The 16,185-nt window shown below is 45.6% G+C and overlaps 2 protein-coding genes across 3 annotated transcripts in view; one reads left to right on the top strand and one right to left on the bottom strand.

Moving 5' to 3' along the window:
• Positions 1-631: 631 nt before the first annotated feature.
• Positions 632-16,185, bottom strand: part of LOC129427784 (lysyl oxidase homolog 4) — a 28,248-nt gene continuing 12,694 nt past the window's right edge. Inside the window, exons 8-15 of the mRNA XM_055184529.2 lie at positions 14,458-14,612; positions 14,208-14,375; positions 13,668-13,830; positions 13,213-13,456; positions 11,737-11,852; positions 11,308-11,444; positions 10,203-10,314; positions 632-1,627 (exon numbers count right to left, since the gene is read on the bottom strand). Of these exons, the coding sequence (XP_055040504.1) occupies positions 1,557-1,627; positions 10,203-10,314; positions 11,308-11,444; positions 11,737-11,852; positions 13,213-13,456; positions 13,668-13,830; positions 14,208-14,375; positions 14,458-14,612 (1,166 nt within the window). The 3' untranslated portion in view covers positions 632-1,556. The remainder of the gene's footprint in view (positions 1,628-10,202; positions 10,315-11,307; positions 11,445-11,736; positions 11,853-13,212; positions 13,457-13,667; positions 13,831-14,207; positions 14,376-14,457; positions 14,613-16,185) is intronic.
• The window catches only part of filip1l (filamin A interacting protein 1-like), a 73,500-nt gene continuing 59,571 nt past the window's right edge, over positions 2,257-16,185 (top strand). The window contains exon 1 of one of the 2 annotated variants that reach the window (XM_073876426.1): positions 2,257-2,319. The gene's annotated coding sequence lies outside the window, so the exon portion shown is untranslated. The remainder of the gene's footprint in view (positions 2,320-16,185) is intronic. The other variant, XM_073876425.1, reaches the window with a different exon arrangement.

Consider the following 16,185-nt stretch of genomic DNA (forward strand, 5'->3'; position numbering starts at 1 on the left):
CGGTGTGTCTGGGGTTTTTGTTATACTGGATTCACAGCAGTGTTGATGATCACGGGAGCATTAATGAGTTAAAGACAGAAGCTCGTGTTTTACCTTAACGTCTGTTTTAGGAGCATTGTCACCATGAATGTAGTTTGTTATGTAATGAAGGGGTTTTTCATCCTCATGCATTTTAACATTTAGGAATCTTCTTGTTTTTGGAGTTTAGTCTGCACACAGTGATGGCAGGCCCGCTATGAGCTTCTGTTACATATAGAAATGAAACCATATCAACCTTTTGTTATGATTTGTATTCAATCGTTGGTTTGATATAATAATATATGTGAAACGTTGACATATCTGCAGACCTATACCAGGAAGTGATTCAGTTGGCATATTTAACAGTGATTGACAGTCATGATAATTTCCCATTGAAAGAAAGAAATGATTGAAATGCGGGGCTTAAAATTTGGGTATTGTGCACAATGAATCGTTCTGTCTGATCAGTTCATCGTGGCTTTCTACTTATTTTTGTAAGTCACATCAGATAAACACATCTCATCAGTGATTTCCAGTTTGGTTCTGAGGCACTGTTGGCTCATTATACAAAAACCCTTTGAGAAAGTGAGAGAGAGCTACTTAAACAGACTCCATGATGGACATTTATTCAATTCTTTAACAAGTATTACTGTGAAGTATTTGTGTCATCGTTTATTTTTCCCTGCATGAAAACGCTTTCAAGTATTGAAGCACCATCTGTAAAACATTTTTCATTGAATTTTTTTCAAGAAACTGAGGTTAGGTTTAATGTTACACGTTACAGACAAACCAGATTTCATCTGTATAATCTGATGCATGGGATAAAACATGAATATCTCAATAATATAGAAGGCAGTAAATCAACATCAGTGAAGAGAGAAAAACATCTGCTGGAAATGATGGCTGAATATCTCATTCTGATTCAAGGAACTGTTTCCAGAAACAGATTTCATCAACCTGCTTCACACCAGTGTCATATATGAATACCAGAAACTTGACTGGTGAAAATGATCATATACACAAACAAACATAAAAGATAAGAGATTAAATCAATGTTTTAAATGAAATCATTCTGGATGATAATCTGATATAAGCACAAGGAAAGTGAGATTTTATATTTCTAAATTAAATAAACTCTTTAAAATAAACTTACCGAGCATCCTTTACATGTGTGCTGTTTTGTTGTCTGAATCTTAAACAGGTAATTCACAGAAATAACTGAAACTAAGATCAGCTGCTTTAAACTCTCATAATATGACATGCAGCTCACAGACTAAAAACACCTGATGAGATGTGACTGAGGTTGGAAACTGTGTCCTCTCCACAAATACTGGCCCAAATTATTTAAATGAGGCATAAAACCCCACTCCTACCCATCAATCATCACACCAACCCCACCCCTTACCCATCCCTCGTCCGAGCGAACATCACCACACTTAAAACCCTCCATCATAAGCCCCGCCTCCAGAGAGATGACATCACACACGCGAGGGAGACGATTTCAAGTATGTGATGCGCTTCGAGTTTCACTCTCTCCATCACAGAAAGTTGTTTGAGATTTGACGCTGGTGCTCAAACAGGTCCTCTACATCTGCACTGTACGCGTCACCTAGACAACGAGAGAGGGAGAGAGAGACAGCCCATCATCAGCACGAGCGAGACTCATCAGCTTATTCATTCTAATGTCATATCAACACATTTACAGACCTATTCTGAGTATAAAACATTTTTCTAGACCACCGAAATATACAAGATACATTGGTGTGATTACAGTGAGTTCGGGTATGTTCCCGGAGACCGATTCTAACCCAGACAGACAGCTGTCGCGGTACCTTTATGACAATCATCGGACAGGACTGCACAGAAATCAGTGAGGCAAAACCCCACCCCCTAAAGTGAAGTCATTGCTTATGTCACAGCATCGTAGCCAATGGACGGGCTTGGCAAGCATAACCCCGCCCACTACGATGGCCTATCGAGTTAATTTCATTTAATAGTAAGTAGTAAATATAAGTTTGATTGTTTCATTGATTTTGGTCTAATTACAAGCACGATCCAATATATATAAAATCCGAGAATAAATCAAATGTGTTTTTGGATAATGTTTGATTGACATCTGTGTAAGGCAATTACGAAGCGATCCAGTGAGTGAGTGACAGTCGAACTTTCTTGTTTCGTGTCAGAAAATCATCTGGTCTGGTCAGGAGCGATGTTTAACGAAAATTCTGTGAAACATTACTTTAAAAAGCCCTCAGTGACCACCAGGAAGAAAAGTCTTCTGTCATCATGAGTCCTCCTCAGGTAAGAGCGGGGTTTTTTTGTTACGCCCGCCGTGGTAACTTCCATCAAATCTCTCTTCTGTGAGAAGTTGTGCTGTTGTTTTTGGTGTTTGGTAATATTTGAGCCTTGATTTTGAGATTTTCACCCTAACTTTGCTTTAGTTTTAGTATTGTAAATCTACAACAACAGACATCATTGTTTTATGAAACTGTAACGTGACGTCACATGACCTATGCCAATATATGTGTGTTGTTCATTTCTTGCTTCAATTAAACCCTGCTGAAAACCTCCAGAGCTAACTAAAACCAGTCTAAGTTGGTCAGTTGGTTTTAGAGGGGTTTTGAGTGCTTTTAAAGGGAAACTTCACCCATTTGCATTAAGCTTTGTACCGTTAGAACCCCAGTCATGTTCTATTTCATAGCTCCAGACCGCCAGAGGCATAAACAGAGTGGAAATATCATGCGCTCGCGCATTGGTTACGAGAACTTATTGATTGGTTGTCATCCTATGACCTCATGACCCATATAAAAACCTATCACAACGTCATGAACTTCCTCTTTGTCATTCTCGCTTGGTGAGAACTTCGTTCTGTGTGCAGCTTATTTGGGCTGGCGATTCGCTCCCCACTTAGCTGTTAGCAACTGGATTGGTTTGGATTGGATTTGGATTATTGCATTACTCTACTATTGGATCGCTAACGGAGTCGCGTCTTCCAGCGAGTACCTCTTGGTTTTACAAGGTTCTCTCGCGCGGATTACATGACAGGATATTTGACACCGCACAGGTAAACCGTGTTGATCTTCTTGCGGCTGCATTGACGGCGAGTACCTAGTGGTTTACCAGGGTTCCCTCGCCTAACATTTTAACCTCTCGCATCGAGTACCTGCGGTTTCCCCGGGTTCCCTCGTGCGACGTTACTACGCCCGCTTGATAGCTTTGCTCGACGCCTGTATCACGCGGTCGGCGGATCGCTCGTGGAACGGTTACCATGGAGCATGCGTCTTGCTCGCAGTGCCTCACCGCGATGGACATGCTGGACGGACATGACCGCTGCCCGTCGTGCCTGGGTAAAGAACATCTGCAGGACGCGTTGTCTAACCCCTGCCCGGAATGCAGTATTATGCCTGTCGAGCTGCGCCAACAACGTCTGTTCAACGTTTGTTCGCCCTGCATCGGGAAATCGAGTCACGTGTGCTCTGACGGGCGAAAGTAAACGTAAACGCAAGCACCACGATGACGGCGGCGGACAACCGAAACTAAAAAAAAGTCGTCATCTACGCTGGCGAAACGCATGGACGAGCTGACTGCTACGGTGCAACAGATACAATCATTGTTGGCCGGATCAGCTGCTTCAGCGGTTAACGAATGCCACACGGAGGTGAGGGAATGTACCGCTCAAGCCGACGCTACTGATCGCTCACATTTTCTGTCAACGGATGTTGATGGGTGCGACGCCGTATCTGTGGCAGCAACGAATTCGCTCTTCAGTGAGTCTTTTAGTCAGCCTATGTCCGACGCTATGTTGCCACCTGCCCAGTCTTCTCCGCTCCCCTCGGCCAGTGGCAGCGAACCGGGGACGCGAAGTGAGGCGTCCTCCGCAGCACTCTCTTTACGTGACACCTTAAAGAGTGCGTTGGCGAAACTGGAGCTGGATGTCCCAGCGGCGTCTGCAGGTCCAACCAACATGTTGTGCCGCTCGGTGCCTGGGGTAAAGGATGCACGTCTGCCACACTGCAAAGATTTTACGGAGGTAGTATCAGCTGCTTTTCAATCAGCGTTGTCGTTTCGGCCTGACCGTGTTACCCGCATGCTGGCAGACATGTCCGCACCTGACACAGTAGGCCTCGGTTCGATGCCGTCTTTGGAGCCCTGTGTGGCTTCTCTCATCGTCTCGCCAGACGAAGCCCTGCGACAGGATGTACGCTGTCCTAACAAAGAGTGCAGACATACGGACGACGTACTGGTCAAGACGTATAACACAGTGGCCAGACTGGGGCGTATTGGCAACTCAATGGGGCATTTGCTTTTGGCGTTACACTCGTCCCTGGATTTCGCTAACCATGATGACACAGTGGCTAGCTTAATGGACGCCTCTCTCCAGGCTCTTGGCGCTATAGCCGGTGACTGCGGGAGAGCCCTGGGCCTCCTTGCATACGCGCGACGCCAAGTTTGGTTAGCCCAATCTCCCTTACCAGAGGTCTGTCGTAATAATCTACGGCAGCTACCCTTGACACCGGGTCATTTATTCGGACCGGCTGCTCAGGAAGCTCTAGAAAGACGGGTGCGTGTGTCGGAGTCCCGTTCGCATCATGTGGAACGACGCACACAATTTAAGGATCCGCAACCGGCCATACGTCCGCCTCGTCTGGCCCCCACTTCGCAACGTGGACCTGTTGGGTCTTCCAACCGCTTCTCCCGTGGTCGACACAATCGCCCTGCCCCTCCACTACACCGTAGCGCTGCGGGGGCACGCTCAAACCCTATGCCGATGAGGCAACCACCATATCAGCGCCCCCCCAAGCCTTCAGAATTTCCGGCTAGGCGCCGCTGACGGACTCGGGTCGACGGCGACAGGTTTTTCCGCATCTCAAATGCAGTGCTGGAGAGACATAACATCCAACGCCTGGCTTCTCGAGACTCTCGAGAAGGGTTACAGACTACAGTTTCGCCGTCGGCCTCCCTCTTACACCCGAGTTTGTCACACGTCGGTTTCAGACGAACGACAACGCCTCACCCTTATCGCGGAGGTTCAAAGTTTAATGCAGAGGAATGCCATAGAGGAGGTAAACCCTCTGCTGTGTCCGGGAGGTTTCTATTCCCGCTACTTTCTAGTTCCCAAAAAGGATGGAGGGTTCAGACCCATCCTGGATTTAAGGCGCCTAAACAGGTTTTTAAAACGCCTACCGTTCCGCATGTTGCGCACGGCCGATGTAATTCGAGCCGTTGTTCCAGGTGTGTGGTTCGTTACCGTGGACCTGAAAGATGCCTATTTTCATGTGCCCATTGCAGTGGAGCACAGACAGTTCCTAAGGTTCAGCTTTCTACACAAGACCTACCAGTTCAAGGTCCTTCCATTCGGGCTCTCTCTGGCCCCCCGAGTTTTCACAAAATGTGTGCAGATTGCCTTAGAGCCCCTGCAACAGGACGGTGTGTTTGTACTTCCCTATTTGGACGACTGGCTATTGTGTGCAGCCACACCGGAGCAGGCTGTGGCCGACACCGACCGCCTGCTGAGACACATCGAAGCACTGGGCTTCAGTGTCAACTGGGAGAAATGCCACCTCACTCCTACACAGTCAGTACACTTCTTAGGCATGCATCTGGACTCACGGACGATGCGAGCCTCTCTTACCGATGCCAGGAGGTCGGTGATACACCACACCTTACAGGGTGTCCGCTTGGGACACCGGATACCTTACATTCGTCTGCTGAGACTGGCGGGTCTGCTCACGGCAGCATCCACAGTGATCCGCTTGGGTCTGCTTCACCTACGCCCTTTTCAGCGATGGCTGATCGCTCTCCGCCTATCAGCAGTCCGCAACCGTCGAACCCTTGTACGAATCTCGGGGTCCGGTCATCTTTCCCTTGCCCGGTTGCGGCAGGACGATTTTCTACGGTCGGGTGTCCGGATGGGTCCACCCCCGTCACGCAGAGAGGTGGTCACGACGGACGCCTCCCTTTCAGGCTGGGGCGGCGTGTGGCAACATCAAGGTGTGAACGGCCTGTGGGAGCCGCATCTACTGAGGTGTCACATCAATGTTCTAGAGCTACAGGCGGTTCTCCTGACACTCAAGCACTTCGAAACTGTTCTGATGGGAAAGCATGTTCTGGTCAGGACGGACAACACGTCGGTAGTGTTCCATATAAATCACCAGGGCGGCACGAGATCACTGCCTTCTCTGCACCTGACACAGAAACTCCTGACTTGGGCGGAGCCGCGTCTTCTTTCCCTGCGGGCGACGCACGTCCCCGGCCGCCTCAACATTGCAGCAGATTCGCTGTCTCGGGGGGGACCGAGGCCGACGGACTGGCAACTGCACAAAGAGGTTGTGCAAAGGATTTGGAATACATACGGCAAGGCGACAGTGGATCTGTTCGCCTCCAGAGACACGACTCACTGCCCTCTGTGGTTCTCGGAATGGACGGAGCACGGATCGCTGGGCAGAGATGCCCTGGCTCACGAATGGCCGGACTCAGTACTGTATGCTTTTCCGCCGACAGCTTTGATCTGGGCGGTACTCAGCCGGGTCCGGGAAAAAAAGACACAAGGTACTTCTGATTGCTCCCAAATGGCCGAGCATGCCATGGTTTCACCTGCTTCTGGCTCTCACGACGGGACCGACCAGACCGCTGCCCCTGAGGAGGGACTTGCTGTCCCAGATGGAGGGCTCCTTGTGGCACCCCTGCCCGGAGAGGCTGAAACTCTGGGTTTGGCCGCTGGGAGGAGTCGGGAAGTCTTGGCCTGTTCAGACAGGGTCAAACACACTGTCCTGAATGCTCGTGCGTTATCCACTAGGACGATGTACGACAACAGATGGAAGCTGTTTGTCACTTGGTGTACAGAAAGAGAGCTGGACCCCTATGGCTGTTCTATCTCTGCCATTCTTGAGTTCCTACAAACGCTCTTAGACGATGGGCGTTCCCCAGCTACGCTGAGAGTTTATGTTGCTGCACTTTCAGCTTATCGGACTCCAGTGGATGGTGTTTCCTTGGGCGCGCACGCTTTAGTGGTGGCTTTTCTCAAAGGCGCACGGCGTCTACATCCCCGTGCGCGGCTAGACTTTGCCCCTTGGGATTTAAATATCGTTTTAGATGGCCTATGCTTACCGCCGTTTGAACCTTTGGAGCATGCCGAGCTTAAGTGGCTTTCGGTTAAGACCGCTTTCTTGTTGGCCATAACTTCTGCAAAAAGGGTCAGTGAACTACATGCCCTTTCTGTGAGTGCTCATTGTTTGAGATGGGGCCCTGACTTTAACCTAGTCACACTTTGGCCTAATCCTGTCTTCCTGCCTAAAGTGTTGACTCCTCAGTTCATCAACCAACCATTGTCTCTATCAGCGTTTCAACCTACGGACGCTTCTCGACGGATGCTATGCCCGGTACGTTCTTTGCGGCGCTATGTTGAAGTGACCGCTCCGTGGCGCACAACGGATCAGTTGTTTGTTCGTTTTGGTGCGTGTCGGAAGGGGGCGGCCCTGTCGAGACAAAGATTGGCACACTGGGTCACAGAGGCCATTAGTGGCGCTTACAGTGCGATGGGCAGGTCTGCTCCAAATTCTGTGAGATGTCATTCGACGCGCGGTGTTGCAACTTCTTGGGCTGCGTTGAAGGGGATCTCTATTGCTGACATTTGTTCCGCGGCAACTTGGTCGTCGCCGTGCACTTTTTCAAGGTTTTACAGACTAAATGTGGTTTCACTACCGCCTGTCTCTTCTGCCATACTGCCTGGTTCAGTGTGATGTGATTTTTGTTTGTATATTTGTTAATAAAGATGTTGAGTTTATTCTGTCTAATGTCTTTATTACATTCCTCGTGACTTGGTGGTATCAGTCTTCCACTCTGTTTATGCCTCTGGCGGTCTGGAGCTATGAAATAGAACGCTGGTTACGAATGTAACCGTGGTTCTATGAATAGTGGAAGACCGCCAGAGTCTTTGGTCACTCGGTCTAGCGAGAATGACCATTGAGAAAGTTCATGACGTTGTGATAGGTTTTTATATGGGTCATGAGGTCATAGGATGACAACCAATCAATAAGTTCTCGTAACCAATGCGCGAGCGCATGATATTTCCACTCTGTTTATGCCTCTGGCGGTCTTCCACTATTCATAGAACCACGGTTACATTCGTAACCAGCGTTTTTGAATGGTCGTGCACCATTCCCTCAGTTTCCCCTGAGAGGGGAGAAATACTGATTTCAGTGAGGCACTTCCTTCTTTCAATGATGTAAAAATCGTCATTTTGCGTCATTGAAAGAAGGAAATCCTGTATCTCTATTGAGTGTGAAAGACTACAGACACTCATTCCTCATTTTTCCAAGGTGGGGGCTATGGGTGGGACCCACTCACGCTTCAGACCAATTACAGATAAGTGGGTGGGACTTACGAAAATATATGAACACAGACCGAAAAAAAACGACCAGCCGCCATCTTTATGCTAAGCTAAGCTAAACAGAAGTTGTGGAGCGAGCCAGAATTCATGTTACAATAACAGTGGAAGTTAATCAATATTACATGGAAGAGGGTGATTTTACAAGCGTGATGCTCTAATCCGCTGTTCATTGCACCTTTATGAGCCACAATACTGCAAAGAGCTGAGGCAGATGTAGGAACAGAAGCCCGAGGAGTAGGCCGGAGCCTGGGTGTCGGCTGGGTAGAGGAGCCCGGTGAAGAAGCAGCAACCATCGGCCTCTGCTGCGTAGAGAAGCTTGCCTGTTCTCTCGCTGTGTGGCTTCTTTATAACATTTCTGCATCAGATAAGGATATGGACGTTTGTTTGGTGAAGGTTTCTATGCAAGAGAGGAACTTTGCGCGCGTTTGGAACGTTTATTTCACGGACATGTTTCGGTTTACGAGCAGACGCGCTGCGGAGTATATAAGCTTGGACGGACTCGCGCCGTTTGCTTTCGGTTTAACATTTCTGGATCAGATAAGGATATGGACGTTTGTTTTGTGAATATTTCTGGTCGCGTGCTTATTTCAAAGACGTGTTTCGGTTTACGGGCACAAGCTCCAAGAGCTGAGGCAGCGCGTCTGTGGAGATATTATGCAGGGGACGCGTTTGTGTGGAGGATGCAGGGATAAACGGACGTCTGACTAAAGTGAGTGTTTATATTTTCTTTGTTATACTAACGTGGCATTTATGTACACAATAGCATATCTGAGCGGTGTTTTATATGTCTATATTGTGAGAGCAGTGAGGCCAATAATAACACAAATGTAATTACAGTAAACAAGAGACAAAAAGAAAATTGGTAAAACTAAATAAACATTTAAAATGCATACACTTTTTTTAAGTACTTGGAAAGACATTTGTACTGCGGATCTGAAACCGCACGTTACTGTTTGAATAAGACTTTGCTACACACCAGGCCAGAGTGTTATTGTGTGTACCACTATGTAACATCACGTTTAAAAGTAAATCATGATTGGTGTCAGTCAGACACAGTGGTGGTGGCTATTTTCTTTGTTTTACTAACGTGGCATTTATGTACATAATAGCATGTCTGAGCCGTGTTCCGAGTAATGGGAGTGGCTTGCAGAGCTGTGCATTGTGGTGCATAGTGGGAGTTGTAGTTTTTCATACAAATGTGCTCTAAAGTCACATTTTGTCTTTTCTCTGTCAAATATGCACAAAATTCTACATTTATGTTACATTTTGACTACAAATATGACTCACTTTCCATAAAGATTAATGTTCCTATCGGTGAAATGGCCCTTTAAGTTGGATTCTTTAACAGGATGTGTTTAGCTCCACATGCGTTAGGTTAAGTTTAGGTAAGTTAGTGTTGCTGGAGGATTTCCAAGTAGTTTCTTATAATTATATAACAGTTATTAAGCATACACTTTTCATCATTTATTAAACTATTTTTACACTCTTAAAAATAAAGATGCTTCACAATGCCATAGATTCACCTTTTTTAGCTTCATGGTTCCATAAAAAACCTTTAACATTGAAGAGAAATAATTTTTCCTGGACCCCATGGCGATGGATTGCAGACCACCAGGGGTCCCCAGACTTCACTTTGAGAGCCTCTGATTCAGACCAAACCTCAAGCAACAGTGATCAGGCATTTTTTACCATTTTTATTCTAGATATTTTCTGTGTAACTTATTTTTCCAGTTGTAGCGGCAGTGTGAACTGAAGATAATGGTTTCTTTATGAAAGTCCTTTATTTGAATCTCACCTGTGTGACAGCCGTAGAGAAACACGCGAGCTCCGTCGTACTTGCAGCGACAGCGCATCACATTATTCTGGAAGTCTGATTCGGCCATGTCCAGCGAGGGGTTAACCTCCACCTAAAGGGCAAAAAACACCAGCACACTTTGGGCTCATGGTTGTTGGAAAGAAGTAATTATCAACTAGATTTAGCACGAGTTGTCCACAGGAAACAGAGAGTCTGTCATTAGGAGGCAGTCGAGTGGTCAGCTCTGTTATTTCTTCTGTCTGTTCTGTTCCACACAGAATAAAAGACTTCAGTCTTGAGCAAGACAACAAATCTTTATAATAACTTCTCCATCTGCTAAAGTACACATAAAAACTCTTTTCTCAATTAGAATGGCTACGAGTTTATGAAAGAAAGGGTAAATTTCACTTTGTTTTCTGCCTAATTTCTTCCACCTCTAAGATGTCATTTGTTTTGGATTAAGTCTATTTAAATCTTTGGTGGGATGGAAAGTTGATTCTTAAATGACTGTGCTATCATAGACCGCTGTAATGTGTTTAAACCTATCGTCCTTAAACATAGTGGCCACCGTCTTGGCTACTTTTCAGAGGAAACAGTCTGTAATTGGGAAAAACGCACACGTTTAAGCTCTTTATACAATAAGGTGGAAGTCTTTAAGGGTCGGAGAGTTGAAATCTCTCAGTAATGCCGCCGGTGTGATCGTTCAACGGTTCACTGAATCATTTCTCCATTGAGTCATATTCGAATGAAAGAATCATTCAGACTCAGTTCATATCTCACTTCTAAATCTTTAAACTCTCTCCATCAGACGTGTTTCCCACTAAACATAAAGCGCTTTCAAATAAAGCAAAGAATTCCCAAATGCTGGTGTAATAATAAACTGATGTGAAATTTCTCCTGCTTATTTTGTTTCTCTGCTAATGAAGGCCATTTTGTCAAAAGTCTGTGTTTGCTGGGAGAGCTTTTTCACACAAGGAAAATAATTGAAAGGAATGATATGACGCACACGCATACACCCAGAGTTTATATCACACAGAGCTGTGAGAGATTTAAACATCAAGACTTTGAATATGATTTATCACATTGAATCTGGTGTGTGTCTTACCTGGAAGACATAATCACCTGGACGGATATCGGTGATGTCGACCCACTGACAGTCGATGTCGTGGCGGTACGTGTCCCAGCAGCCCACAGAAATGCCCTGATCGCCCATGTTATAACAAGCGTAACGTTTCGACAGACCTGTTGTCAGAGAGATGAATAAAACACTTTTAATTGTGCGTTGTTTCTGTTTTTTTTACCAGCACATCATAAAGTTATGAAACAACCTCAAGTTTTTTTTACATTTGATGTTGTGACTGCAGAAATGATTTATGTTTCTCTCACTGGGACTTTTACTGTGTAAATATAATTACAGTTTACCACAGTGGGTTTAGGCTTTGTGTCATAGCACCAAGCACCTTTAACTGTGGTGAAATCCCAGTAAGACTTCAATGTTTTGAATAAAGCTATAAATGATAAAGTGTAGATTTACCCTCAGGACAGTAGGTGTCCTCCAGACAGAAACTGGCTTTGTGTCCTTCAGCGACCTTTGTGCCATTCAGGGTCAAGAGATCATAATGTGTAAAGACATCAATACTGTGGTAATGTCTGTACAAGAGGATTAAATAATAGAAATCAATGTGTTTATGATACATAATGCTGAATCACAGTGTGCTGTTACGTTCATCATTGGGCATAAAAAAAATTTGTTTGGTTCCGGTTTCCGACCGACCCTGACAATTTATGTGCGACCCAAATTTATTTTATGAGCTTGGAGAAGAAATAATACACATTAAATAAATACACAAATAAAAAAACGTTGAGGCAAACTATAATTTACCTTTTAGTACAGCACCGTTTTTGTAAAGCACGCGATGCAACATCCTCCAGCGATGCTATCAAACAAGGCAGCTTTACGGTCGTTAACACAATCGTTTACACATCGTTGTCGTCACTTACAAAAGCACTGGTAACTTTTGGTGTGCATTCAAGATGCTGTTTCGTGCACAGCAATGTAATCTTTTGCCCCCGCCGAAAGTTGTCATAGAGACCAAAAAAGAAGAGTGAACAACGATATGCAAGTGGGCTTTTCTCTTCCAGAGAGCACAAACCAAGGCTCATTTTTGCTCATTTATGCCTTATTGACTTGACAAATGAGAGATTTCTGTTTATTTCTGTTCCATCAGTAAAACGTCTCTGGTGTCTCTCAGAGAAACAGATGAGACGCCACAGATGAATTAGATCAGATAAATCATAACAAAGAGAAACTGTCTAAAACTTCACAGACTTTTGCTGAATTACAGACACTTTGCATCTAATAGCATGTGAAATGGGCGTTTCACACGGTACGCGGCAGAGTCGCCACGTGTGTACAGCTTTTCTCGTGTAGTGGAAGCATTTAGTGCAAATACGTTTATCTTTAACGGCACCTGTCAAGAAGAGCCGTGTCCGTGGAAGGGGCAGGATTTTGGGTTCATGAGCAAGGGTGCAGACCGACTCCGCTCCACCTCTGTAAACGCCCCCGTTTTGCCGGTTTCTACACATCTCCTATTGAAAATGAACTAGACACTAGACTGCTGTGTACTGTGTGAAACGCCCATAATCCTGGCATTTTATTGGCTCTTAAAACATCACATGACTGCTTCTCTTCTATCTGAAGCTTGATATATCAGAGTGGGAGCTTTGTCTTTCTGGCTGCTGGTCATCTGCTGACCAAAGAATCCTGACCACAGCTTTAAAAACATCTGCTAGACCAATCAGCTCACTATACACACTGAGAGAGAGAGAGAGAGAGAGAGAGCAGTAGTCCTGTGCCCAGTCTTTTATTATATTTATGATCTAACTGTTAGATTTCTGCTGTGGAAAATCTCAGAGCTGTAGGAATCTCTGATGCATGACCTTTATAAAGCCATTTCATGAACAACTGTAAAGAAATTGTAGAGATTGAAGAGATATTAAACACACACACCTGTGGCATTGGTGCCAGGTCCAGGACTCTCTGGAGGCTCGTGGTCTGAAGTCGGCTCGTCCCAGGTTCATAATGCGTGAGGAGAATCGCAGCAGACGCCGGTGACCGTACGGCCAGTGCATACGAGCTGCAGAAGATGACAGGCAGTTCTCCTCATGTGCGCAGGTGAGCAGGTGCAGCGGACGGTCCTCCAGATACGCGCTCTCCTGCACCAACTGAGCATCCACCACCAGATCAGGAGCGGCTGAGAGCAAACGTTACAGATGTTAAAAGAACTGAGAAATAAACCTCAGTCACACTTCTCTTCTAAAAACATAGATAAACATCACATGCAACTCCCATGCAGAAAACAATCCCATAATGCATCGCAAGTGTCCCTTTAACAAGCTCTGTATTTGCACATTTCAAAATAATTAGTAAAGCTTCAAGTGAATTCTTTTGGACCAAACTCTTACCATCTGTACAGGTGACCCCCGCCGCTTTGGCTCCGCCTCCTCGCGGGCAGTACACCTGACCGTTTCGACGGCACTGCTGGATGGACATCTCTGTCCCGACACAGTGAGTCCCGCTCAGAATAACATCCTCAGATCCAGAGTTCCCCGACCAGAACCATGTCTCCTGTAAAAAAAAAACACAAACCTCAGACCGCAGGACTCCCGAGGGTCTCGGGCCAAACGCTGGCTTTTACACCGACTCTAATAGCGGCCCACTATTACGGCTAATTCATGGACATTATCAAATATTTTCCACCAAGTGCTGCATTTAAACACACTTTTATGAGAACACAAATGTGATCCACATCCAGTGCGTGACTATTTTGAGTTTGTTTTCTCTGTCGGAGTTTCCTGCGTTCTCTCGTTTTCTTTCCCTGAACCTTCAGAAGTCTGTAATTACTCTCAGCAAGAGAAACAACCACCAGGAAAACAAAATATGAAGGGCTAAGCGTGAGAGAATCAGTGCTGTGACATTCACTGAAACATTCCTTGTGTTTGTACCTGATGAGCTGTAGAAGCAAAGCCAAAGCCGAGCTGTCTGCACACAACCATGGCTTCATTAATGCCCCAATTCTCACTGCATACAGAACCCCAGCGCCGCTGACCGTTCACCTCCATCAGCACCTCCACCCGACCCTCCGCTGCCTCCCGACCCCCAGACAAACGCACCTGACATAAACACATACACAACAATCTTTATATACACACCTTATATTTAGAACACGTGTGTGCATGTATCTGTGTGTCTTACAGTGGAGTAGAGTCCTGTATTGGGGACATTGCATCGCACCGATGCGTCCTGATTGTGTTTGCAGGAGTACAGTGGGACGTCCTGGAAGCGACACTGTGTGATGGATCTCTCTCTCCCTGAACACTCAACAGAGTTCATGTGGATTGGTCCAGTACCTGTAAACATAAGACACACACACGCACACGAAGACATTGAATAGAGGCTTTCATACTCAGTTGTGTATTTGTGTTTGGTGTTTTTTGTTCCACATGTGCAGTTCAGAGATGACACCAAAGCTAGAAATAAAGTTATTAATGCAGTTGTGTTTGGCTGAAAAGCAGCATCTGGCCAGATCACAAAACAAACCCGCGCAGACGCATGCGGTGCAGACATGCATATGATGTGGACAGTCTGTGCATCTGCCTTCATCAAATTACACACGCGCACCAAAAAGGAGAATTAATAGCTAAAAATGTCAGCGGCAGGCCAGACGGGCTGGAAATAGTGTGTGTTTGAACACATCTCCCTGTAATTTGTGCAGTTAGGGTTATGATGTCATCATGACAGACGTGTCTCTCGCTACCCATCACCCAATGCTGTGATCCACCTGACAGTCAGTCGTTAACCAATGAAACTCTTCAGAGGGCGGCAGTGGCTCAGTGGTTCATGTAGGTTGTCTACAAACCGGAAGGTTGGTGGTTCAATCCCCGGCTCCACCGGACCAAGTGTCGAGGTGTCCTTGAGCAAGACACCTAACCCCAGCTGCTCCCGACGAGCTGGCTGGCGCCTTGCATGGCTGACACCTCCGTCGGTGTATGAATGTGGGAGTGAATAGGTGAATGTGAGGCAAATTGTAAAGCGCTTTGGATGGCCATAGGTCTGTTAAAAAGCGCTATATAAATGCAGTCCATTTACCATTTACCATTCAGATTGTCTCTCACACATTACTTATAAATGTTATGATGAGTGTACAGCTCTGATGGACTCTTCGCTTGAAGAAATGGGAGTGACAGAAAACTCACTTCAAACAAAAACACAAGGAAAAAGGCAAGACTGATGGCGAAGTTTGCAAGAATTTGTTCTGCTTTGATCCTAAATGAGCTTCCAGAGGAGTGTGGAGAGATGAGGAAACATCGGATCAGACAGACGCACGCAGCCTGACATCATCAGTCAAGCATCTGTACTGATGATACTGCTGCTTCTAAAACCTGTGAGCAAATATATCATCATCATCATCTACTTTACTGAAGGTTTGAATATTAGAGAAAGCAACTTGAGTTGACCTCAGATAACACCACCGCATTTAAACATAATGTACACAAGTCACGGGTTTACAAACTCATTACAGTCTTTCAACTTCACACAGGGCCTAATCTGTCCATCTGAGCGAGTGATGTTTTCTGTTTAGACTGGCTTACAAACTCAATATTAAACCCTAAGAAGTTTGCTTTGTCATTTTCTAGAAAATCCAAACATTTCCATCCGCCGCAGAGAAAATCACCCATTAACGTCTCTCGCACACTTTCAGGAGAAACCAGCTGAACTCAGCCAAAACACACACGTAAGTATGTGAATCAATTGCATGAGAGAGATTCATACTGTAAAATATCCGTTTTGACTGCACACTTGCCTTGCCTTGCCTTTGTGAAATCAAGACCATTCCACATGCATTTGCATGACTGTATACAATTACATCTAGAAGTCAATAACCTCAATCTAACAGCACTTTGGTCACAGAAAATTTCCATA

This window comes from Misgurnus anguillicaudatus, chromosome 14 (assembly GCF_027580225.2).
Source record: "Misgurnus anguillicaudatus chromosome 14, ASM2758022v2, whole genome shotgun sequence".
In the NCBI taxonomy this organism is placed as follows: Eukaryota; Metazoa; Chordata; class Actinopteri; order Cypriniformes; family Cobitidae; genus Misgurnus; species Misgurnus anguillicaudatus.